Below are 26,486 nucleotides of genomic sequence, written 5' to 3' on the forward strand. Positions count from 1 at the left end.
ATGAACTCCAGTAGAGTTCAATAGCCCAGTTTTCCTCTGTGGCTTTTTAATTTTCCTTTAAGTAAATTATCTCTCTCTGCTGAGCTGCTGAAACGTTTTGCCCACTTTGCAGATAAAAATACAGTTCTAATTTTTCCTCCCCATGTGCCATGAAAGAGGGAACACTGACAAAGGGTAGCAGGTTAATAAAATCCCCAGTGTGTGCTTGGGCTGTGGCTCCACTGCTATTGTAAGAGCACTGGCTCCATCAAAGCCAGCACAGAGAGCAGCTCTGTATCAAACCCAAGCTGCTCTCACACCAGGCTGCTACTGGGGGCAATTTGGAACATCTCCCAGGTCAGATTCAAAGCCAGCCCACCAACACAACAAGGATGTGAGCATGACCTCACTGTGTGAAGTTGTATTGATTCCCCTGGCAAGCAACAAAAGCAGCACCAAGGAGGGTGGGAGAGCAGGGAGACAGGAATGTGCACATCCCTGCACACCAGAGACAGCTTTGTACACTTAATTTCATACAGATTTCAAACTAGATGCAACTAATCCACTCTCATAAATATTTGTATTTTTTATCAATATCAATTTATACTAAAGCAACAAACTGATCAACAGCTAATTCTGTAAACTAATACCAAACTCTGAAGCAGATCAGTACATTTAAGTTTAGGTCAACAATTCAAATTAACTCTAGACAAGACAAGGAAATTCAGGCAGTAGGAAGGAAGGCTAATCTTCCATTAAGTGTTAATCCAGTCATTACTGATGGAAAAAAGTCAGTCATTACTGATGGCTGGGTGAAGTGTAATTACTTTTTGCTACAAGATAAACAACCGGAAAAGAGAAACTACACAATCGAACAATCCACAGTGAGTTCATGTATGATTTAAGGTAGATTTCACTAAAGAATTTAATAAATAATTTTTTATTGCTGTTCTTGAGAAAACAAAGGAAAATCATAGGGTCCTCCATAATAAACCAAGGTTTGGTTAGAACACAGGCAACAAATCTGCCCCAGATGGCCCAAGAGCCACCAGTTCTTAGAAATTACTACATGGCACAACATGCTTTCCTTATAGTGTCCTTTATGTTCTCAACATAACATTTAAAAATCACTGAAATTATTTTTTTGTGTGTGCTCTAGAAGCAGTAGGCAGGGGTGTAATATACATTTCCAAGGGGGAAAATAAAAGCCCTAATGGATTATATGTCAATATTAGAAAGCTGAGATTATGTGTTCTTACCCCTTATCTCTGCCCTAAAAAGGTTTAAGATCTAAACAGATAAAATTTGCTTCATGATGAAACTCAGCTTTCAGCACAGATGATCTGTGTGCAAAGGAATAAAGTTTCAGCAGCACTCAGAACAAACCAAAATCCTTTGGCTTCGCTTGTGTTATAGAAGAAGAAAGATAGCAGCTTGGCAATTTTCTGTATACAAATAACTCCAATTGCCCAGGGGAATGTCACTGAGATCCAGGCATCCTGCTTGTTACATCCAGCCTCCCTGGAGTCAGCTCTAATTTCAAGTGGAGTTGTCTAAACTCTTCATCCTTCCAAGGCAGGCAAATTGCACTGTACATTGTCCAAATTTCAGATTACTTCAGGGCTTTTCCCAAAGTTTCCTAACCTCTTTTGTGGATGCAAAAGATAGCAGGGCACTTTTCACACAGTAGATGTTTCCCTGTGTAGCCTGTCCAAGAGCAGGAGGCTTCACAGGAGGTTTTTTTAAAAGGCAACTCATGGTTTGTATGCATTTGCATTTTGTGATAGAACATGATGGGTAAACAATGTCATCTAAAGACTTAAAAGTTTTAGAATTTCAATTGATCTTGGCATAGTTACACTCCCTACTACTCATCCCCAAGTCACAGCATTAAGAGATCATGACCCAAGGCACCAGACAGTGAAGCAGGCAAAGGTTGTGGTTGTCAGCAAACCCTTGTTTGTGTAATTACATGAGCCAAAGGCTTCAGATCCCAGCTCCCACACATGAGTTCTGGCAGGTCTGGGCTGAAGGAAAGCAGAGGATGGAGCTATGGGGCTGAAAATGCATGGGACCACCTGCAGCCTGTGGAAACACCACTTGGTGTGACATCCCACAGGGTGCAGAACCATGCTCCCTGTCCCGACCTCAGGCCAGCATCACCTTGCAGCTGCTGGGGGCACTGCAACTGAGGTTTGTGCTACAAAGCACAGGTAAAAAGAAAAAGTAAATCTCCAACCATTCACTGAGGCTTGCTAAATTACACGATAAAGGGAACTGGCAGCAAGGCGTCTGATTCTCCTGGGTCTGCAGAGAAGGATGGGAATCTCCCACAGGTACACACAAACACGCTCGTGCAAGCCCAGGTCGGGCAAACACAGAGAGCTGCAAACATGTCAAGTCAGCACATCTGAATCCGTCTTTCTGCCAGAGATACTGCCAAACACACCCCTCAATCTGAGGGCTAAACCCAAGCCCTGTTTTGTATCCCTGCCATGCATAACAGTTGACAGTAGATTGGAATTTTGCACATGGCAGCAGGGTGAAAAAGTGGGTAGTGCTACTGGGAAAATTACTTCATCAAGACATATCATAAATCCCTACAGATGAGGCATAGAAGAGCTATGAATTGCATTTTTTCATCCCTACTTTCTAACAGATAATCTTTGTAGGCCAAGCTGAGTGGTAGAGAGTGAAGGACAGCCCTCTTGTTGGCACACAGTTTTCTTAGAAGTTACAGGACTTACGTTATATCAAATTCCTGCGTATCTCCTAAATAAATCTTAGTGGGACATAAAAATCTTTACTGAGTGTAAAAACTGGTGCATTGCAGGTTCTTCCACTGAGCAGGTCACAAAACAATCCTTTTTCTTCCAAAACTATCTTTCTCTCCCACCTCTAAAACTAGTAACCCTTTTCAGCTACTTATCCTAGCTCTTACTGTACAATGCTCTTAATTATGTGGTGAGCACAGAGTAAATCTATTTTTTCATTCATCACAAATACTCATTCCAGCTGGAATATACAGAAAGCAAAGCTCAGCTTTGATAGTTTTAGTTGTAAACAACTTTGTCTTAGAAACAGCAGTTATTAAAATCACCCCAGGAATCTTTTTAGCTCCTGTCTGTTCTCTCCTGCCAGGTTTTTACCTGAAGAAAGAGCATGGGCTGGGTATTGGAACAATCCTCCCCAGGCAGGAGGGCTCAGCAGAGACTTGCAGGAACTGTTTTGAGAGGTACACACCATGCAGCAATGAAACAAGACACTGCTTAACTCATCTTCTGTTGCTCACTCCAATTCCAAAGCCTCTGGACTTTTAGGAGAGTACAGAGGCAGGATTTCTGCCCAGCTAACTGCTCACCTGGTAGCAATGCAATTTGGGCCTGGCATCAAAACAGATCAGTGCTTCATTCTCATTGCTAGTGACTCAGGGTAAGGACAAAACTAAAATATGCAAGGGCCATCTTCACCTCTGACCTCCTTTCAGCAACCTTTTTTCAAGAGAGGCACATTAAGACTGAGAAAAAGCCGAGTTAACTTGTTTCAACTGTCCTTTTTCTTGCATGATGTCACCTCCAAATATAAAATGAAGATTTATTTGCATTACCACTAGCCTTTTCAAGCATCAGAGAATCTCAAAAACCCTCCCTGATGATGCTCTTTCCTAATACTTTAAAAAAAGCAGCAAAAAGCCTTTGATCACTTTCAATTCCTCCTCATATATTCACATATGCAGACAAAAAAAAAATCTCTTACTAATGCCACAAAGCTGCCAGAATCCAAACTTTTGCTGTGTAGTCTCCTTAACAACTCTCATTTAGAGTGAGCAGGTGGCAAGAAGGAAGCAGAGCAAGAGAGAAGACAATTATTTTGGGAAAGGAAGTGGCAACTGCTACTAGCCTGTCAAACAGCATGAATGGTGGAAATCTGAATCATGCTTTTACTATATGAATGGGCTAATTCCAACAAACTATTACAAACAACAATCCTTTAAAAGGACGCAATCTCCCTAACAGGAAAAAATACACCTGTTAGAAAAAGAGCAGGATCTGAAGCAGAAACAGAGGCAAAATGGAGATGGGCCAGCTCAAGTTCCTCTTCCTGTGACATTTAGGTGCTGGTCTCCAGGGCCTGAATCACACTTTGTAACAGAATTGGCCCATTGCAAATAACACTTGAAAGAAGGTTAGAGGCTGTCAAGCTGGAGTTAGGAAGAAATTACAGTTACATTTTTAGCTATCTTGAATGGAGGCTCCTCTGAGTAAGTGCTGCCAAGATGAAATCCTAGCAAGTAAATGACATATTTAGAGTATGCCTGTTCACTCATAGAGGTATTACTACAATGATGGGAATTATGCACCAAGGAAATTTTATGGCATATATTTAACAGATGGCTTGCTGACACAACTTAGTGTACAGTCTATCTTCCAGACAGGAATTAAGAATTTCAGCATTAGCAACAACCTCCTACTGCCTAAAAGCAGAGGGCAAGCTGTTAAGCTAGCAGCATATGCTGAATGCCTCTGGAGTTACAGTTTTTAAATTATCTTATTAGTTTTTTCAGTGTTTAAACAAGTCACTTTCCATCTTGTGTTTTTTTTCTGTCTGCCCCTCTGGCCCTTGTTTGAGGGTGACCACAGTGGTTTCTGCCTGCACAGAAGGGATGGCTCAGCTGCTTCTCTGGCAGCTGCTGAACCATCACAAATTATGGCTTGCTGTACTGAAGTATGTGGAAATTGGTGTCTATCTTAGTACATGGGACTGTAACCATGGTGGTGCAGCAGCTGCCTCCCAAACAGCTGAGCCAACCCTGCAGCAAGGGTGAGAAATGAAAGATACAGCAAGAACGACTTCAGCAGCCCTTGGGTGAAGCACACTTGACTTAATGCTGAACTCTGGGGAGTTACACAGCTCTTGCTTCCATGTCTCAGATGGAGCGTGGGTAGTTTCTCTCCCACACACTTCCTAGGAATGGTGCTCCACGGATGTGTGCATAATTCTGTAAAGAATGCCACAGAAATCTGCAGAATGAGTGCTACTGCTGATTATGCAAAGCCCTTGAAGAACACACAGTATTCCATTTGCTCCATTAACAAAAAGATTCTCAGACAACTTATAACTTTATTGCTACAAATAAAAAAAGGCCTTATCCCCTTTTTTAATTTTTAATAAATAAATCTACTAATTAGCAAATCACAAGAGAAGTATGGCAACCTTACTTAGGGAAAAGAGCAAATGTTATTGCTATGCCTTCACCTCTGCACTAGAGCCATTCCTAAGGAGCTCTTCTGCAAGGAGTAATTTCAGATATCACTGTCAGATGTAAGGCCTGCAGTTGCCATGTTATCCACATGCTTCCCTAGGACAAGCTTGATATTCTTATCAGCTCTGCATAGCAATTTCTCTACCAGATACTGTAGCTGCCTCTGCTGCCTTTCAGCTTTTGGTGTCCATTCCAAAGCTATTTTAGTGCAGTTTTTATCTGTACTGCTTGTGATAGGTCCTGGCTGCCACCATCTGTTTCTTTCTCTGCATAAAGATGTGCAATGGTTCCCTTCACTAATGTGTCCTCTGGCTCAGCATCTTGACATAAAGCTATTCCCACTGCTTCCTATCAACCCACTTTTTTCATTAGCAGGAACTCTGTAATCATGACAAGAGACGTTTTTAACTGGGATGTGAGAACAAGGGAACTGCCTAAGGCACTGCAATCTGAGATTATATATGACCTTCCCTCCCTCTCACTCCCATCCATACTCACAGAAAGGACATTGCTCAATTTTTCCCATTGCATGCCCAATTGTTTTGCCTACACACTCTGTGACATTTGTATTCACTACAGTAATAGCTCTCACATGGAGAAGACCAGGTAGATATCTTGTGCTTTTAATGTCATCTTGTCAGGCATATATCAAATAACACACTACAAGATGCCACTTGCATCTAAGTTGAAGCAAAATACACAGCAAGGCAGATACCAAATAGCAGAGTCATCTATTCTCTACAGCCTTCAAGAAAGATCAAGAATGTTACGAGGTTCCATTTAAAAACATAACACTGGGATCTCCAGCTATTGAGATGCTCAGTGAAGTCTAGAAAATCTACTAATTTTTTGCACATGGTATAGAGGAAGAAAGCATTTAAACCTTAGATTTTTGAAGGTCTTTGTAGCTTGTGTAGCTGTAAATAATATTCATTGCCTAGTGCAGACTGGCTGCAATACAGTTCTTCATTCACCTCACTAGCTATATACCTGGAGTAAGTATTTTGCCTACAACACTATGTAAACATGATTAATATCAGGTTTAGTTCCAAACAAGAATGAACATTTATTCATATGGCAAAACAAGATGATCATTTAGAGGTGCATTTGAAAACGCTACCAAAAATCCAGCCAGGGCTCTTTTCATGTCACTCATCTCAAAGTATTTTGCAGTTTTCCTTCCTAGATCCCCAACTTTACCCTGCTTATTTTCAGATTTCAATCTGAAATCTAAGAAATAAAAAAAAGAACTTTATCTGCCTTCCTCAAATGAGGAAGAGTTAAACAGTGCTATTGACAAGTACAAATAAATAAGCAATACAGTTGAAATGTGTTAATTAACTATCTACCAGAGAGGGATTTTCCTTACTTATGTGCAGTATACTTGCAAAATAAAATCCTTAGTAAAAAAAAAAAAAAAAAACAGCTGAGGCTGTGAAATGAAAAATACCTTATCTGCTCTTTACCTTTGATAGCAGTTATCAAGGCTGCTTTACTATTTACAGATGCATGTTTATTCCTCATAGCTCACTCTCCCAGGAGTGACATTTTTCACAGTTGAACCAGGGAAGGACTGCTCCTAAGTCTCACCAGCCTATGTGAAACAAAGCTTCTTGCACAGGCTGGGAAGAGAAGGAAGAGCTCACTTGTGTGTGGTTGCTACCTCTTCCTTCTTTTCTGGGAAGAGCTGGAATGCTGCTTTTATGCAGCCACAGATAGGGTGGAAAAGAGGGAGAATTGGGCCAAACCTGGATTTGGGGAACCACTGCAACAGAGCCTTTGTCTGTCATTTTTAATATCTATATTTTTTTTTGCTTTTCCTAAATTTCAACATGGATAATCACAGCAAACAGCAAGCAGATGGCTGCTTCTTTTAGGAACTGCACCCTGAGGCATGAGGTAAGTTAGAGAAAAACCTATTATTTGGTGCTTGTTGCAAAAATATGAAGCAAAGGAAATTCCAGAGGTGGGGTAAAACATAACCACCTAACAGTTCTAAACCAGTGGGAACCACTTAGAGCCATGTGCAAGAGCTGCATTCCCACTGATGTGCATCCACCAGCTCTCACCTTTAAATCCCAGGGTGCCTAGTGGGTTTAAAAACACACCTCCAGAGCTCCCTGTGTGCCATGCTCCTCCAGCACCCACAGCCATCTCTGTGGTATTTGGATAAACCCTGCTGTTCGGAGTCACCTTGCTGGAGGCATTTACACACCCAGCCAGGCTGCTCGGGCAGGGTGCTGCCCTCTGCGAGCTCGCAGCTCAGCGATTTCTTTCTTTCTTTCCCGTGGCCAAGGTCTCTCTTACCCAGCTGGGCGGCCCCCTCTGCCGGGTACTCGGGGAACTGGCCCTCGGAGGGGACGCTGACCGTGCGGCGCAGGCAGCGCCCGCGGGAGGCATCGTGCGGCTCCGGCATCGCTTCTGCAGACACCTGCGGGAAAAGCACACCGCCAGCTGTTAGCTCAGCACCCGGCCACGCTGCTCGTATGCCATCCTGACAGGGGACTTCATCTGCTCAGAGCTAAACACTGATCTAGAAAACCAGGATTTTAGTTACCTTGCTATAAATAATTAGAAGTTAAAAGGAAAACTGAACTAGTTTTCTAGTACTGAGGTAGTTAGCTGAAACTTAAATAACTGATTGTCTGTCATTTTATGTTTGCTCAGCTGTGCTTACAATGAGAAAAGACAAAACTAGTAAGCAGACCCAAAGAAACATAGAAATGCAACCAGAAACCCATTCTTTGAAAAACTGGACTATCCCCAGAAATCATTTGTATTGTCAGTGATAGAAAAGGTCAAGAGTTTAGGGTGAGGAAGACTTGCCTTAATTCTTCCTTTTAAGACCCCTCCCTTCAAAAAACGACCCCAGACTTAATTTAAGAAGTCAATCATGCATGCTTAATAGCTATTCAAGCGGGGGATGGGAGGGGCTGTTATTATGAATATGTATTTGTTTGAATCCTTTGCCAATAAATAAACTTTGTGACCACCTGTGATTTTGCAGTGTGTATTAGAGGGTTACCTCACACTGCTGCCCAGCCCTGAATAAACATACACTTTCTAACTTTAAATTGTTAGAGAGTCTTTTGTCTGTCACAGTTCAGTATCAGTAATAGACCAATACTCTTATTTTAGTAAATCAATAGCTCTCAGGCATGGTTTGATATTTGTAGCCTGAACACAAAATTCTGAGGCTCCCTGGGAAAGCGTGGCAGTGAAGAGCACACTCAAGCCAGCAATGGCCACGAGCAGGTGTCAGCAGCCTCTGACATCCCAACTAACAAAGCAGTCCTGCCTTTCCAAAGTGCTTCCCCAGTGCCAAACCCACGGCTGCTTCCACCTGGGAAAGCCAGGCAGAGGCTGCTGCTCAGATGGCTGCACGCAAGACTTTGCAGAAACAAAACTCACGACACCTACATGGTGGACAAAGGTGCTGTGCACACTGCCCCAGGCTGCAGAGAGCCTCCTCCAAAGATGAACAGCCCTGAGCATGGCGCTTCTGGCTATGCTCCAGCAGGTCTTTGCATGGTCAGGTAACAACTGAGCTCAGGATTGGGGAACCACTGGATGTGTGGTCGCTCCAAGCCAGAGAGTTGCACCACTGCAGGCACGCAGGTAACTGCAGTACTGGTCACCACACCTTCTGTTGGTGGCAACCGCAGCTTCTCTTGGGGGCAACCACAGCTGTTGATGCCTGTTACCATGCCAGGAACCTGTGGCTGGGTGCGGCCCCCCGAGCTTTCCAACAGCTGGAAGAAACCTCAAGGATGAGGGAGATTCAGCAGCTAGGGACTGGAGAGAGGCACAAAACATCTCAGTGTACTTTTGATGAGGACTTTGGTTCCAACACTACAACTGCAGTACATGTTGCATGGCAATTTCTTTTAATAAGACACTGGCACCTAAAGGAATAGAAGCCCCTGTCCTATTTCCTGCACTGCTTATCCTTTCATATATTAAATCAACTCTGAAAAATGAGTGTTCATAGCAAACAAAAAGCTATCATTCATTTGCACTGAAGGTTATAAAAGATCTCAGAGATACTGGATTTTTTAGAAACAGGCTGCACGCTACAAGGGCTCTTGCGCACTAGTTCTGGCATTTCCTGATTTCTAAGCATTTAGCATCCCCTTAAGGTCAGTTTTTAATGCTATTTATTACTATCCTGGTCTATTTGTCTCCTTTGAACACTGCCCATTTTTCAATACAAGTTTCCCAAACCCCTGGTGCTTATTCTGACCAGACTATTGTCTTCTCTGGTGATTTTACAGCTATATAATCTCTCTGCAAAAGCACATCAGTAAGTTAAACAGTGACTAATTTTGTTGGTTTATGCCACATTTGTTACATCAAATTTACATATTAAATTTTCAGTTCTCATCTGGAGGCACCATTTAGTCTTATTTCCTTCTAAACACTCTCCTGATCCTCTGCCTCTCCTGATTTCATTCAGCAAATTTTTGGTAGGATGCTGTGAGCCCTATTTCCAGATCAGCTATTACCAGTCATACCACTCATCTGCCTCAGCACTCCTTAAACCCTTGCCACACTCCTGTCACAGTGAACTCACTGCACCTACATCTACCTGCTTGCTCTAGACCAATACAGTCAATGCAGGGTTGATTTACCCACTATTAGGCTTTTTTTTTTTCCCACTGAGAAACGAACTTAGTCTCTCTTGCCAAGCACACTTCAGTACCTTTGTGGGCTCTCAGACATGGATTGACAGGAACATTCTTTTAATCCACTGACACAAAAAAAATCCCACTACTGTCACCCTGATGTCAGCCTGGCTAGCCATGGGGACCCTGTGACTGGCCTGATTCTGCACACAACATCCTCTGAGCCCTTGGGAGAAGCACACAGGCTGCTGTATAGTAGAGTAAGCAGTGAACAGAAACCTGCTTTTGCACACCAGAACCAGGACTGGCCATCAGGCAGGGACTGAGTCCTTAGCAGCAGGGCTCAGCTCCCAGCTCTGGGTCACTCAGCTCTTTTGGACCAAGCACTTGCCCAGAGCAGGAGCACATGCTCAGGATACACACTAAAAGTAGTCCCCTGGTGTAGCTGTGCAGTCCTAGAGCAGTACAGCCCACACCAGCAAAAACTGCTTTTTTGAGTGTTTAGTGGCTTGAGAAAAACCTGCTATGATTTATTTCACTCAATAATTCCATAAACTGTAAAAGGAACAACATTTTAATGCTATATCACTTGCTCTACACCAGAGAATATACATCTTCCAATTTAATTGACAAGATAGACTAAAGCAGCAAAGTCACTCAAAAAGATCCCCTTGAGTCTGACTTAAAAATGTTTTTGTTACAGAAAAACTTCTCCAAAACCATAGCTTCAGTTTGTATTGACAAAAAGAACTAACTCAAAGACTGCAGGACCAGTATTTATTGCTTAGCATGAGACCAGCCTGCTCTAAAAAAAATACAGCTTAGTGAACATGTAAAATGAGCTTGGTCAGCAGCTCTGCATCTCTTGGGACTAGACATATTTTAAATAGTTGTATAAAGTGCTCTGTGGTTGGACAAATGGATTCATGGCTGGGAAGAACCAAAACACAAGGAAGTGCACAAATAAATACCATGTGAAGACCAAGGCAGACAACTGCAACCTTCCCAACACTCATCCAGCCCCTGGCACTCCAGCAAGCAGTTCAGCACAGGGTTGAAGAGAATGACACAGCCTTGCAGAGTCAGGACTCTAATGGTGATTCAGCCTTGCAGCTCTTTTGTTTTCTTCCCCATTCAGTTTTATCCTCTTCTTCCTCTGTTGAAACTTCACCAACCAGGGAATTCTCTGACCCTGAGATGACATGTTGAAGCTGCTGGTTCAGGACTGGGATCTGAGCAGTGTTAAGTCTGTGACAAAAAGGTATATAGGGACAGTCCAGATGCTGACCATTTCAGCAATCTTAACCATTTTCAACACAAGTCACATTTCTGTAACAAGTATCACAATTTAATGAGGATAGGTTCAGAGCTCAGACTCTAAATCCTTGAACAGCATCCCAGTTCACCTGCCACCAAACATACTTTTTAAGTATAAAGAGTCTGTATTGGGGATTTCTAGCAGCTTGATGATGAGGGGATTTCAGAATAAACAAGAGTAAGAGCTTTCTAAGCATTTAATGTCTCTTATAGGCACACTAAGTCTCTTTTAAAAAAACCAGGTGACAAAAAAGTCTTTATTGCAGATAAGTTTTTCAAGAACAGAAAGAGTGGTTCAAGACATAAACTTGAGAATTTGCAGACTCTTCTGATCTAACAGTCAGGAAGTTTGGAATAATGTCTGAAAAACAGTTGAATATTTCATTTTAATTTTTACCTTCCTTCAGAAAGTTAGAAGCTAGTTAAAATTTTGACACAGAAATCCACTTAAAAATGTTGACAACAAATATTTCTCTGGGCTTTTGGAAATTAAATAATTAAATTTGCTTGGGAATTGAGGCAAATCTTATCCTATGGCTGGTTTCAAGCTTTGACAAACTCTTATTTACAGGTGAAAGATGTTTGCTGTAAGACCACCAATGTGACAAGTTCTTGGAGGAGGGCAGTGGGATCTGGGAAGAACTTTCCCCAGGGCCCCACGCAGGGGTGTTTGCTCCTTTGGGATCACCACTGTCAAACCACTACTGGTGTCAGTCACAGGAGATGGAAGAGTAGGAAAACACATCTCAGGTGTGCTGCTGCTGCTGGCCTCTGCCACCAGCAGCAGTTAGCAGCAGATCTTGTCACAGGGAATGTTGGTCTTTGCTATCCTTTGCCCTTGATTAAAAACACCTCTAAATCCAAGAAGAAATGTGAGGCTTGGGTGCAGGGAGGGAAGAGTCTAACACAGTGAAAAGTGTTGTTCATCTTCATTTCTAAGTGGACACAAGACTAAAACATTCTGCAGTTGCTGACAAAGCCCATCTAAAAGCAGCCCAAAGCCAGGAGCAGCCATTTGTCACAGTGTTGTCTGTCTGGAACCACTCTTCATGAACACTCATTCCCTTTCCCTGTTTTAAATGGCTCTGATTTTACAGACACTTCTACTGTACCCTCACAGCTCCTCCCATGTGATGAAACAGGTTTCTCAGAGCAGATAAAAACATCTACACCTTCCTGATAGGGAAATTCTTCCTTGTAGAAGAAATACCTGATTTGTATGGGCATCAATCTAGGTCTGCTCTCCTTGTCTTAGAAAATGCTATTAAATATTATCACACTGGGATATGTTGTAATAATTGCATATCTCCAGTAACTCAGGATTCCTTATTTGCTAAGTCATCTCTCACGTTCCTACAGGGATTAATTTTCTTTCTACTTACTTTTTGGGCATTGATCTCTTCCTTTCATTAATAATTTTCATTCTTCAGTCTCACCTATTCTCATTTTATAAAGCTGACAAGCTGTCAAGTAATTAATGTTTTTCTATGCTACACAAGATGATACTGCCAGACTATTTTTGTCTAAGTAATTACAGGTATTTTTGGATCAAGTTGCACTTCAAAAGGCCTCTGATTTTCAACCTACTCTTGCTCTTGCACATCACAAAATTTCTCATGCATATACTTCATTCAAACTGCCTTGACAATAAATCCATAGTGATGGGGCGCTATGAGAAATTAATTCTCTACTACACTGTTTATTTCTGTAGTGTTCCCTTAGTCTTAAAAATCTGCAATTCATAATGCTGTATTTTAGCAGCACTAACTGAAAAAAAAACCAAAACTGAAACAATGGAGAACTCTTCCATTTACCTGTTTACATTTTATATATGTTTTTCATTTTCTGACTTGGACACACATACTTGCAGAAGGATTTTACAAAGCAGTGTATATACACATTTTCTTCCAGACTCACACAGGCCAAGCTTCTTGAATTTTATTCCATGAAGTAACAAAGCAAACGCACAGAGAACAAAATGAAAGGTTTCAGATTTACACCTTCCAAGTTATGTCAGCCTTGCAATGACGCAAGTGCTCCCTCTGGGCTGCAAGGACACTCTGCTGCTGCCATCTCTTCCTTCTTCCCCCACACCCTCTTGCTCACTGGTGGGTGTCCTTCTGTCCTGAACACTTTTTTAAGGTCCTCTTCTGCAGCCCAAAGGAATTCTGATCTGCTCACTCTATCAGTAATGACCATGTTTAGAGCAGCAATCTCTCCTGCTCCTGTTTCCTATTGCCTGGTTTGAGTCAACTAAACAGTTCCTCCAGCATCACCTTTCCAACCAGTTTACTCTAAACATAATCATCTTTTTTTTCTTAAAGTGACCTCCCTCTTTTTTGTTCACCAGGGCTTTGCTTAGGCTTAGGCTCCCTGTACACTGGTGGTCCCACCCAGGAGCTTTTTATGATGCCCCTTGTACAGACTTTTCCATCTTTAGGCTCTTGACAAGCATCTCATGCCACTGCTGCCTCAGGCCTTTGTGCCCTCCTGTTTCTAGATCACATTTCATAGAACCTCTTTCAGCTCTGAATGATTTGCCAAGAAAAATTTAACTGCATTGCCTCCCCTCCCCTTTCTCAGGAAGGCTGCAAAGGGATCCTCCTGGTTCAGAAAAATTAGAAGAAGGTGTAAATCCAGAGTATCAGCCCTGTGTCTCTCTCCTGACTGGCAGTTCCACATGTTGTATGTTTCTGTAAGGGACTGTGCACACTGCTGTGTAGCCTCACAGAAGCAAGACTAAACCAACCTCTTATTTTCCTACTGAGTACTCATGGCTCTGCAAGGACTTCCCTTTTTCCTTTCATTTCACAATGAAAGTAGTCACAAATTACTTGAAAATCAGAATGGCAAATCTGACTCCGGCTACAGGCTTCTAAAGCAAATCCCATATCAGCATGCAGAGTAGCACCTGCACCACAGGCATGTCTGCCTGGCCCATCTGCATGCAGCATTTCCCAAAACAAGCTATTTCTCACTGAGTAGTGCAGGAAAATTCCTTTGAGAGCACACTGAAAGAATTTACACTACTGCTTACTTTCTTGGGTTATTGCTGCACTTAAACCTCAGGCCCTCTATAGCCTGATATTGAATTTTCTCAGCTTCTGAAAAAAAAACTCTATTTAAACACAGAATATAATGATGTGATACATCAGACTTCCTACATTTACTCCTCAGGATCTAGTCAAAAGACTCATCTTACTCCCAGCAAAATGCTTTCAGCTGTCTGTGGTAGGAGAAAAAGAACCCCTAAGTGCATGATTACCACCTTTAGGTAAGTATTTGTGATATGAGCCATTGTTGTTTTCAATTACATTTCTTTAATTAGATGCATCCTTTTGGTCCAGCTATGCTGCTACAGCACAGTTTTAGGAATGATTCTCACATCTCCTTAAGTTTCTAAAGTGCATGCTTCAATCCCTCAGGTGTCAGTCCTGTCAGACTAGAAAAGGAATTACATAGTAAACAAATACCATTTAATGGGCCTTCCATTTTGCCTGTGTTTGATCACCTCTCCCACACATCAGCATTAACACTGCTCCCTTCTAATAACTCAAGTCTTTCTCTAAACCATTTCCTCCCACTCCCTCTATGCAAGGCAATATTTCATTGCAAATAAACCTGAGCACAGCTGACTAATATTCTGTTCTACACCAGAAACAGGTCTCACTAGCAGTCTGTAACAGCCATATACAGAAGCTTCAAAAGAATCAAGAAAAGCCACAAAAATTCAGGTCATCTCCAAATATAGGGAACTACAGTATTAGAATAAAACTCGTGGATAAAAAGCCTTTCTTTTTCCCACCTCTATGTCTGCACTGACATAAAGAGGCAGGTTTACATACCTGTGGTGGCTTTAACTGCCATTAAAAGAAGTAGTAACATAGGAAGAAACAGTGGCACACAAACACAGGCTGCAGAACTCCAGGAGGGAGTTTGCACTCTGGCTGCTGTCACCTCTTTCATGCCACCAGCATCTGGGCCAGCTGGATTATGATTGTGTGCATCATGCCATCCATACACAGGATAGCTTAGCTCCCCTTTTCATAGAATGGTGAGAGGTTGGATAGGACCTTAAAGATCACCTAGTCCCAGCCCCCTGCCATAGACAGGGACACCTCCCACTAGACCAGGTTGCTCAAGGCCTTATCCAGCTTGGCCTTGAATTCCTACAAGGATGGGGCATCCACAACCTCCCTGGGCAAGCTGCTCCAGTGTCTTGTCACTCCTGCAGTACAGAAATTCCTTTTAAATTCCCTTTTCCCCTTTGCACATGTTTCAAAGGATTGGTGAATGAAATAAAGGGGAGATGAAGAAACCTGCCTTCTCCTTTCACCAATAAAAGCCAAAGGGCAAATACTGAGGCAGCAGTGAGCTTGTCTCACCTCCTTCTCCCTGTTGAGCAGCACCAGCTGGCTGTCTGTCAGGATGCAGTATTTCCTTTCCCATGTTGTCATCTCAGTGTAGGGGGACTGGCCGCAGGACAGTCTGTGGGTGGGTGGTCCTTTCACATCTGGGAACAGAAAACCACGATGTTGTTAGCACATGGCATCAACCACCTTCTTTGCTTTCAGAGTTCTGCAGTGAGATCTGAACCAAAACTGGACTCTGTGCTTAGTGGAGCCTGTTTCAGAACTTCCAAAGGCAAAATGGGAATCCTGGGAGGCACCCATGTGCTACAAATATTTATTTACAAAAATGGCAATACCAGAGATGAATATAAATGTCTTTGTCAAAGGCTGAAATATATTGAAAAAACCAAGAGCTCTTATGAAAACTTAATCTTCCTTCCACTCCCTTCTCCCACCATGGTTCAAAGGGGTATGGCCCTGAATGTACTCTAAATCTTAATAAAGTAGATTATTTGAGAGTAAGGATAGAGAGATATAGGAAGGAAGACAGGGATCAAGGAAGGCAGGCTTGAAGAAGGGAAGGAAAAATTCAAAGGGATGGGCATAATCGAGCAGGGCTTGCTAGCACCTTTTGGTGGGGAATCCATTTGATGAAATTGTGCATTTTCATTTAGCCACAGACAACACAGCTACAAATACTCATACTTTAAAAAAACCCCAAACAACCCCCCAAAAAACACAAACCAAACCATAACCCAACCTGTTTGGGTCCCAGCCCTGATCTATTAAAATTAATTTTAAAATAAATTTCCCATAAGTTTCTCATGATTGAGCCGCATATGACATAGTGCCTGTCACTACTAGCAAGGTCCCCTCCCAACCCAAACCATTCTAACATAACTTACAAAGTTTTGATATTAAGTTCTGGCTGCTTTTTAAGACTAAGTTTCATTTTTATCTCGCACTCTAGTTCTGTACAGTTTACTTGCAATAATTGAAAAATCATCCATTCTCAATGTAGACACTGTAGATCCTACAAGTCCTAGGGGTCTAAAACACACTGCAAGAACCAAGGGACTTCCTGCACAGGAATCCAGGACCTCCTTTAAGTGTTTCAGGAGCAAACTGAGTGTTCAAACCTGAAACGTTTTGTAGCACTACCTGCCTTTTAGCACATTTAGCATATGCACAGAGATAACACAGCTGCTTCTTGCAGCTCCTCCCAAGCATCACCACTAGAGGCCAGCGAATCCTCAATCACCCAGCATCTTCCAGGGAGAGCCAGCCCAAACACCAGCGTTAAACCTGGACTAAGGAATCCCTCTTTGCAGACCCTCCAAGTGCCCCCTTTTTATCAAAAACATCTTCATGCAGCATCTTCATGCTCTCTTCCTGCAACTTTGCCTCTGCTTTGCAAGTGATGTGTCAGCTTCTAGAGCCAGACTTGGAAGATGTTTTTCAGTGCCTTGTTCAACCTCATATTTCGTTAGGATTTTTGTGATCATTCAGGAAAGTGCTTGAAATAGGCAACCATTAAGCAAGAAAAAGGAGAGGGCTGCATGGCTCCTACTGCTCTGAATAACAAAGAAGCACACCTTTGTGCCCTTAATGTCAGGTAAAATAATTCAGGGAGGAAGCTGAGATGCAGAATCAGGCTCCACACTGCTACTTCTCAGACACAACTCAGTTTGTGAGAGTGACAACCAATGCTGCGCGTCTCAAAACTGCCCAAAACTCCAAGTGTAAGCATAATGAAGGGAAACCATCATAAGCTCTGTGAAGCAAAAGTGCATTTGTGCAAACTCCCGGAGCACAAAAGACTCTCCCACAAGTTATGCATTAGTCCATTTCATAGACATGAACCCTCCAGGTAGATTTCTGGCATAATTGCAACTTTTATAATTGCACATTTATCATTGTGTCCAACCAAAAACCAAACCAGATGTAAACTAAAACCAGTGCTGCTCCTGCTTCAACCCTGGCTTCCCAAACAGCAGCACATGAGCCCTACCCCTGCCTAAGCATGACAAACATGACAGAGAGTAGAGGAGTGAGAAGGATGAAGCCATGAGCTCCTGCTATAAGTGTGCAACAGAAATGTGAAGATGAGAGCTCTGGGGATCTGGTCTCCTGGGTGAGGAATGCACATGATAAATCAGCAGGGGGAGAAAAGGATGAAGGCGTGCGTGCCCTGTCCTGCTCATGTGGGTGGGCTGGCAGTGAGAGTGCCTCCAGCTGCTGCACTGAGCAATAACCAAGTAAGCTGTATTTGGAACTGATGGTGAACTTTCTGATGGCAAAAGAAAACCCTCCTGGGCCATCTGCTCCAACGCAGAATCTACAGTCACGATTTGCCCAGCCCCAAAAGATCTTTGTGTTATAATTTCTCCTAACTACATGCCTTGGCAGCATACCATCCAACTGATCTACGGGCTGCACAAAGGAATTAAAGAACAGAACGACTTCTTCCACCACAATAACAACTCCAGGACTCAACTGAGTCATCAGACACCGTGAGCCAGCCATGGCTCTGCTGCCAAGTGGGTTGGCTACGTCAGAGCAGCTTTCCACAGGCTGCTAGCAGTGTGACATGCCATGCCAGTGTCTGGAGCTGTCAATCACCCCTAGAGAACAGCACAGTGATAACATTTTGTGTTTGTGCTTTTGAACAACACAAGTCGGGGCACAGCCCCACCGCTCCTGCAAGCCTGACCAAGGGCTCTCTTCAGCCAGCTGGTTTTCCAGAGTATCACATCCCATAACTCCAGTCCTCTCCCCAAGCTGACACTGCAAGCACATCACAAACTACATGGATGGGGAATGCATGTTCCCAGAAACCTCACGGCCACAAAGACCTCTGTGTAGCTTTGGTGTGTCAGTCCCACCTATTTAAATTATCTCTCAGCTCACCCTCCTGCATGGCTATCTTTGGAGCCTCTCACAACAGCTGTGACTTCAAAATTTATTCTGAAATATGTTACCAGTTTAGACAGAAGACTCTTTGGGACTTTGCGCAGTATCACATACACACTTGGTCGCCTCACAAACCCTGTTCTGCCTTCCGGTGCTCTTCATCTTTGGCTTTCATTTTGCATTTTTGGCTCCAACTTTTCACATGAATGTAATAAAACCTACTGACCTCTTCCACTAAAGTCCCACAAAACTAATTAAGTGCCATGGTTTGAATTGCTATACAAGTGAATTGCAAGAAGTCTGTGTGTAACTAGGAACTCTGAAACTTTTAGGAAAGACCACAGGACAGGACTGTTCTAACTCTGGGGCTACTCTCTGTCAGCTCATACAACAAGGCTTGAGCTTTGGATATGAATGATCACTCACTGCTGAATGCCACCTCAGACAGGAGCTAGAGAAGAGATCAGGACTGTGCATCTGAAAGCTCTGAGTCTGCAGATGTTACACGAGGGATGGGCTCATGGAGCCACACACCTAAACAGGCAAATTCTGGTGGCAGAAGATTTCTCTCGGGTCTGATGCAATCCCTTCATTCTGCAGCACTACAATGAGGCATTCAAGTAAGCAGATCAGCAAGTCTACACATAGGATTAAAGGTCAAGTCTTATGTGCCTTCAAATGCTAATATCAGTTAAGTAAGAGCTTGGAAAAAATCCCCCTCTTGGTACATCCCTGCTGCTGCCTCCTGCCACATCCAACACTGCTGAAGACTGGAAACTGTGTTGTTTTTCTTCAGGGCTCTGAAATGCCACTAGCCATGTTATAAATATCCACAAAGCTCCCTTTCTTTCAGTCAGATGACAACTTGTACCTTATTATTCTTGAAGTACACAGCTTATTTTTAAAGAAGGGGAAAAAGAGAGGGGCAATGATTCCATAATCACATATCAACAACAGAAGTGTTGAGTGGTGCAGGGTGAGGAAATGCGGAAAGCAGCAGCCATTGCCAAGCTAATCCCCACGGACAGGGTAAGACATCTTAGGAAAACTGATGGCAGTTTTGTGGTATTTATGGAGCAGAACAGTGCTATCAGATGGAAACATTTCTGAAAGCTTCCATTCCCAACATGCAACAATTATTTTCCTTAAAATTCCAAATGCATTCATGAATGGATAGTATTTTCAAAAAAGCAGGCAATTGGCAGAATCAGAAAATTATTTCCAAGAGATAATGGATGTTTCAGTGTCATTTAGTCCCCAACAGAGCTCCTACAATCAGAAAAGTGGCATCTTCTCTCCTCAGAGCTAGTGAAAAGGACAGAATAGAAACCATGCCAACAAAACTACATTAAAGGCAAATTCATGCCTTCAGTCTCTGCCAAAAAGCACTCTCTACTTGCCATCAATAAAAACACAGAAATAACCCTCCATCCCAGTGATGACAACAGCACCCCTGGCATGCCTTTTTTCTGAACTGCACTATTCCTATGGTGAAATCAAGGGCTAACTGAAGCACTTGCCAAATTTTCCTCGACTTTATTAGGGTCTGTATTCTGTTCCTAGTATTTCCAACAAGGAGCTGCCAAGCAGCTGAGTAACTAACGTGGTGGCCAAGTTTGTACGCTGGGAAGATTTTTTTTTACCCTGAAGAGAGATTAGTTGGAGACCTAACACCTTTTGACAACAGGTCTGCTTGCCCAATGCCAATGTTTCCATACTGTTTTATGTACTTACCATAGAGACAGGATGAGACAAAAGCATTTTAGGTGAGTGCTGTCATCTGAGAGCTTGTCAGAACCCCAACCCACCCAGCTGTGCACAACCACACAGTCCAGTTTGAATACTCATCAGTTCCAACCTTGATAAAGCAAGTTGAGCAGAAGTTGAAACAAGCCTTACTACCAACAGGAAGCTTCAAAGATAAATAACAACTACAAGTCCTTTCACTAAACTTCCACCACCTCAAAGCTCCTGAAGGGATTCAAGGCAAAGATGTTACAGAAAGGGAAATACACAGTGTCTCAACATGCTCCGTTCCCTCAAATCTTGAAACAAGGCAGGACTTATGCAAAGAAGTCACTAATGTGGGTGAAAATAAACAGGAACAGCAGCTCTGTGACACATAGCTGGGTGGGTATGTGCACCTAGTTCAAACAGCTGCTGGTGCTCAGGTAAAGATCTGCAGATCTGCACAGGCATTGGGGCAATCTTGGCCCAGCTGCAAGAGGGACAATCTCTCAACATCTGCACAGGGCATAGGATGAGAGAGGTTAGCCACCGAGGGGCTGGTGGGGAAAGCACAACCAAGGCGACTTCTATTTTCTCTCATGCTGATATACAGAGCTTTTGTTTGCATTTCCCATTTCTCAAACCAACTCCCAGCCACGTGCAATGGTTTCTGATCCAAGCAAGACCAGTGCAGACAGACACTATCAAAAACAACTGCTCAAAGAGAAACCTATCACAATGCCCAAACTCACTCAGAAGAGGAAGGGACACTCCTCCTCCAAATTTGTATGGACAACCACCACACTGCCCCAACAGAGAAAACACAATGCTCATGACTAATAAGGTGTAATATTAGGAAAATTCAGCACATACTGCATGTGGCAGTGCAGAGACTCCCATGCTACAAAGTAAACATGATGCTTTCAGGGTTGATTAATTTTTCTCTGAATCACAACACACTTAGAAATATGATCAGCACACATTTAGAAACACCACCATTAATTTTGCCATTTTATTTCAAAGCACAACGTGGGCTTCCTTTCTAGGAAGCTTCTCATAGCTACTGTGAGATCCAGCAGTGCTCACTTGCCCCTCTAAATCACTCTGTGGCACAGCTCCATTTCAGCTACAAGATACCTACATTTTAGTGGTCAGCAACAGATCCCTGGTGCAGCAGGTGGCATGTTAAGTGCAGAAAGAGTGAGCAGATCCTTTGGGATGAGAGGCACGCCATTTATGTAGGATGTTATTACAGAGGTAAGTATCTGGTGTGAATTCTTCCCATTGCATATAACAGCCACACTCAAAAAAGTTCAGTACACATGAAATGACCAGCCCTCAATTCAGATGAATCCAGTTGCTCTCCTCCAGCAGCTGCATGCAATGATAACCAAATTCTTATATGGGAATCTAATATCCTGGGTAGGAGGTAAAGAAAGCTTACTAGAACCATCAGGTTTCAGAGATCTCAGAAGCTCTCACGCCAACCACTTACAGCCAAAGCACTACCTGGAAAATCCATTCTGCACAGAATAAAGTCATAAAAGGTTTAAATAAGTGAAAACAGTATTTTAGAAGCTGGCAGAAGCCATGACCAGCGCCATGATTTTCTCAGATTCCAAAGTATATGGCATTGTAACACACGTTCTTCACAAGATTCACAAGACCTTTAATTTTTCTAGTATAGGTCAAACTTGCCAATTTAACCTATTAACTTTCCACTGCTCTTTTATTGAGTGGCAATGATCAGACACAGCCTCAAGACTGGTTTTCCCAGAGAAGAATCTCATGAGTCACAGAGAAATTAAAGTAAAAACTGTTCAGTCAGGTGCAGTTTTCATGCCCTATATCCTCAAAAAAATGAGACTGTGGCAATTTTTGTGCTTGTGTGTGCTTCCATTTCCCTACAATCAGTATGTCAGCTCTGGGACAAGGAATCTCTTAAATTTAGAGATGGGAAATCTGAAGATATCTGCTGTTCACTGCTTACAGGTGAGGTTTGAAGGATTTTCACTTCCTCTGAATGAGGACTGTGTGTCTCTGCTGCCCTCAGCTAAAGGCACAGCTTTAACCCAGCAGCTGCTGGGAAGCTTTGCTGAGATCTGTGATGGGGTGGGAGAAGGGTCACCTTGCAGCTCAGAATTTCTCACATGCAGCAGTCTCACCTCAACACCAAGGAAGAAAGGTTAACCTTTAAAACTCAAAGAGTGAGAATCAATGTTTTGTCCACTACCAGAGCTACCAGACAGATTCTTAAATTTCCTATGGATTTTCTGCACTAAGACAACATTTCAGGAGCAATTTTAAGTGGGAAGGAATAAACCATTCGATAAGTGAATGCCTTAGCAGCCAAGGGCTGTCTCCTCTGCAGCCAGCAGGAGACAAAATACAGAATACTACTGTTCAACAAGCCTGGCATCTCCCAGCAGGACGGCATCTCTCGCTGACATCATTCCCACCCCTTCAATGCCTTCCCTAGGAGAGATCTGACTTGTTTGTACAAGCAAGCAAGGCACAGCACCCTCACTCCAGCAGCTGAGCTCCCCAGACAGCTCTGCCAGCTTCCCTGGGGCCCAAGTCACTACATCTGCCCTGTTCTTGCAACCTCATCACTGTGCCTATCTACAGCTCAGGGGTTTTCACACCAGGGCTGAGACTGCAGCACAGATCAGCCAAGATTGCCCTCCTCACTTCCCCATAACACATGCAATTCCAAACCCAAACCTTTCCCAGGGCCTGTGCTAACAGGTTGGACACCCTCAGCCCCTGATATTTCCTAAAAGGCCTCAGTGTTCCCTGGTACCCAAGGGCTCTGCAGAAGCCCGAGAGCACAAATTCAGTTAGGCCACAACCATGCAAGCAGTTTCACCCAGATTTTATTTTCAAAAGGAAAAATTATGGAGCTGTTCCAGAAAAGAAACCGCAAGTCTTAAAATCTTACGACTAGTTTAGTGAGCAGATGCTGAGTGTGCCAGCAGTCTCAAGCTTTCTTGCAAAGTCCTAAAAAAGGAGAGCAAAGGAGTAACGGCAGAGGCAAAAATTGGGCATAAAGCTCAAATTGGCCTGGCAGGGTAGTTCTGACTAGAAAGCAGAAAGTTGCACCAGCTTGCTGTCACAGAGCAGCTTCTTTGAGCAAAAGGTGTGGGAGCTCTTAATAGCAGTTTAAAGCTACCAATTAGCTTGAATACTACTGAGCTCCTCTAAGCCTCTTACTTGCTGCATAGCCGATTGCTAAATGCTAAACTTACAAAGGGTAATTGATCCTCACTTCCCTCGCTGTGCCTTGCTCTCTGTCCCTGTCCCCACCCCGCTTCAGGGGACACAGCATCAAAGATGTGCCTGTCGGGAGACATCAATCAGCACCTTCTCACATGGATCAGTGCCAGCAACCTCCAGCCAGGCAACCACCGTGCACTTGGTGGCTCAACAAGTGGAACCAGAAATCCCAACCCAATGAAGGTGGGGACCTCACAAATCACGCAGGTGCGCCCCGTGCTGGGCCCAGCCTCCCTTCACCCTGCGAACAAGCGGCTCATTGTGCAGCCTCGTAAATCTCATGACATCACCACAACAGAAGCTGCTGTCCGTGTAAAATAACAATTTGGTTCCCAGGAGAACTAAGATTTCAAATAACCCGCAGTTGCTTGAAGCCATTGTTGTGACCCTTCCTTCAATGCTTAAGCAGGTTTCTCTTCCTTCTTATTCAGGTCTTGTTCCCTGGCCAGGACCACTCATCTTTGCTCCTGAATATTAAGTACATTTTTCTCTCACAGTTAAATTCCCACTTGGCCTACAAAACACTTTGGAATCTCAAAACAGAAATGGTTATTACAAACCTGTGGAGAGGATTATAAAAGATTACATGCCCCTATTACATAGCTGCCAAGTTCTGAGAAGGTTCTCAAGTGACACTTCTCCCCTAAGCAAGGAGAGGCTTTCGTGAGAGGTTTAGAAAGCAGAAAATGGAGAATAGCAGAAAAGTTAATTATTCGTGGGAGAAAAAAAAGTCTGCAGTTTTTCCTCTTAATTTATGCATGGTCCTTTTCTTATCCAGCTCTATGCCCTTCACCTTGTTCTCTCCTCTGCAGTGCTTGCTCTCACCAACCCCTAATCTCCATCTCACAGCCTCTTCAGCAGCAGGCATCCAGAGTGGGCTGTTCCCTCTTCATTCTTTATTTTTTGCAGCGGTGCAGGAAGAGGACAAAAGAAAAAACGTCCTGAACTTTATTTAAAAGGACCTTGGCCCAAGGCAGCTGTGAAAAAAAAAAAAAACAAACCTGAACAAAACAATTTAAAAGCAAAAGCTGTTCAGTTCCTGCACACATTTTTGGTGCACACAAAAAAACCACATACCAGTGTACTTGGGGTCAAAATTAAAGATGTGTGGCACAAGAAGTGCACGGAGCTTGGCAAAAGCACCAACACCACACTGTTTTACCCCCACCCTTGCCAAGAAGGCATTGGCTAGATGACATTCATCCGTCACAGATCACTTTCAAAAGAGCAGGACCCTTCTGCTTTTTCCTATCAAGGAGGGAGGCATGGGAAGCATTTCTGTGGAGACAAGAAAGAGCCACAGGAATGGAGCAGGTGATGAGATAGTGCCCACAACAAGTTGCAGATGAACGACTGCAAACCAAACACGCTGTCTTTCAGGGCACCCTGAACTACACCATGCAGTCTGTCTCTTTTAGAAGCTTTCACCTTTGTCTTTCTTTCCAGAAAGCAGATATTTTCATTGCCACTAATGCCACCCTATAAACTTAATTTCCCAGAGCAACAGCAGGATTGCTGAACTCCCCACGTCTGAAACACACCTCTACAAAAACATAGGATTTTGAGATAACCCTATGCTATCCCAAAACAATCCTTCCTGTGTGTGGTGGTGTTTATGACAAGACAGTATATGGGAAAAATAAAGAATAATATGTAAAAGACCCCCCACGAAGATCTTACATGATCTTACCCTGCCACCACCACACAGCTGGCTGCTGTTGTACAATTTTAGCTATTTTCAGCCTTAATGTTTCTTGATGCCTGGGTAGACACACAAGCAATTAGGTGCTTCTTTTGAGTTTGGGTTATTTAGCCTTAACAAACTATGGGGAAAAGGGAAAAGAGGAGTTGTGAGCACTGCTGATGTCTCACATAGGGGAGTTTATTTCCCTTGTCAAAGGGAGAGTTCACAGGACACTAAAATCTGCTGCAATAATGTGCATGTTTTTGCATATTAACCAGGTCATTCAGGCATACAGGCTGAAGTTAGCTTTTGTATTTTAACCACTTAAAACAAATTACTTAGTAAGGACCCCCTCAAGAGATTCAAATATAATGTACAAGAAGCCTTGCAGTACTCCCCCTGCTATTTAGACAGACCCACTCTGCTTCCTTCTGCATGTTGAAAATGTTTTCAAAAGAACCTGGAACCACCAGGTAATTACACACAAATCTGTTAATTTGACCTACTTAAAAGCAAAAGGACCAGAATGCTCCTCACTGCATTTTCCTCACTAACATCTGAAAAGTCTTCATGCATCTCAGTAAATCAACACTAATAAACAAAAGATGGGACTTTTTTCATATTTAAAGATAATGACACAAAACTTTAAAGAAGGAAGTTGGATCTTATAAAAGTGCAATGGGGATCCTGAGCCATATTTAGATTTATGCAAAGAGATGTCTTGTGGGAGATAACCTGAGTCCCACATTTAATGCAGTATGGCAATGACCTGTGGTACCTCTTTTATCAGCTCTACCCTTAACCTTCAGTTAAAGGTTATGTGAGGTTGGTTTCCCTGTGTCATTTAATCCAGCTATTCCACCTGATTTAGGGAGGGAAGCCAGGAGAAAAATCCCCTTTGGTTAAGCATAAGGAGGTCACCACCAAGATGGTCAAAGCAGGACACTGAGTTGCAGGCTGGCATCAAGGCTCAGCAGCCTCCTGCCTCAGAGTGCTTTGTGCTCCTCATTACCACACAGCATCAGGATTGGCAAATCAAGCTTCATTTTGTTCCAAAATTCCAGAATATAGTGGGTCATTTCTTTCTTCTTGCTTACTCTGCATGATATTGCCCAGAGAAGCTGTGTGGAAGTTTCAAAAACCAGGCAGGACAGGGCTTGGAGCAATCCAGCCTAGAGGAAGATGTCCTTGCCCACAGCAGAGGTTTGAACCAGAGGATCTTTAAGATCCCATCCCAACCCCAGCCACTTTTGGATACTGTGCTGTGGGAAACCAGCTGTGAAATAAAGAGGCAACAAAGCAAGAAGTAACAGTGCCAGGCAGCTGAGCTAATCCTGTGCCAGGGGAAA

At 43.1% G+C, this 26,486-nt stretch overlaps 1 protein-coding gene across 20 annotated transcripts in view; it reads right to left on the bottom strand.

The window, feature by feature from the left end:
* RASAL2 (RAS protein activator like 2) overlaps positions 1-26,486 on the bottom strand; it is a 162,764-nt gene that overhangs the window by 66,545 nt on the left and 69,733 nt on the right. For 15 of the 20 annotated variants that reach the window (XM_056497376.1, XM_056497375.1, XM_056497374.1 and 12 more), the window contains exons 2-3: positions 15,570-15,697; positions 7,550-7,673 (exon numbers count right to left, since the gene is read on the bottom strand). In XM_056497376.1, coding sequence (XP_056353351.1) covers positions 7,550-7,673; positions 15,570-15,697 — 252 coding nt within the window. Of the gene's footprint in view, positions 1-7,549; positions 7,674-8,662; positions 8,894-15,569; positions 15,698-26,486 lie in introns of those variants that run through there. The other 5 variants (XM_056497386.1, XM_056497383.1, XM_056497382.1 and 2 more) reach the window with 2 other exon arrangements.

Source organism: Oenanthe melanoleuca, chromosome 8 (genome assembly GCF_029582105.1).
Source record: "Oenanthe melanoleuca isolate GR-GAL-2019-014 chromosome 8, OMel1.0, whole genome shotgun sequence".
Taxonomy (NCBI): Eukaryota; Metazoa; Chordata; class Aves; order Passeriformes; family Muscicapidae; genus Oenanthe; species Oenanthe melanoleuca.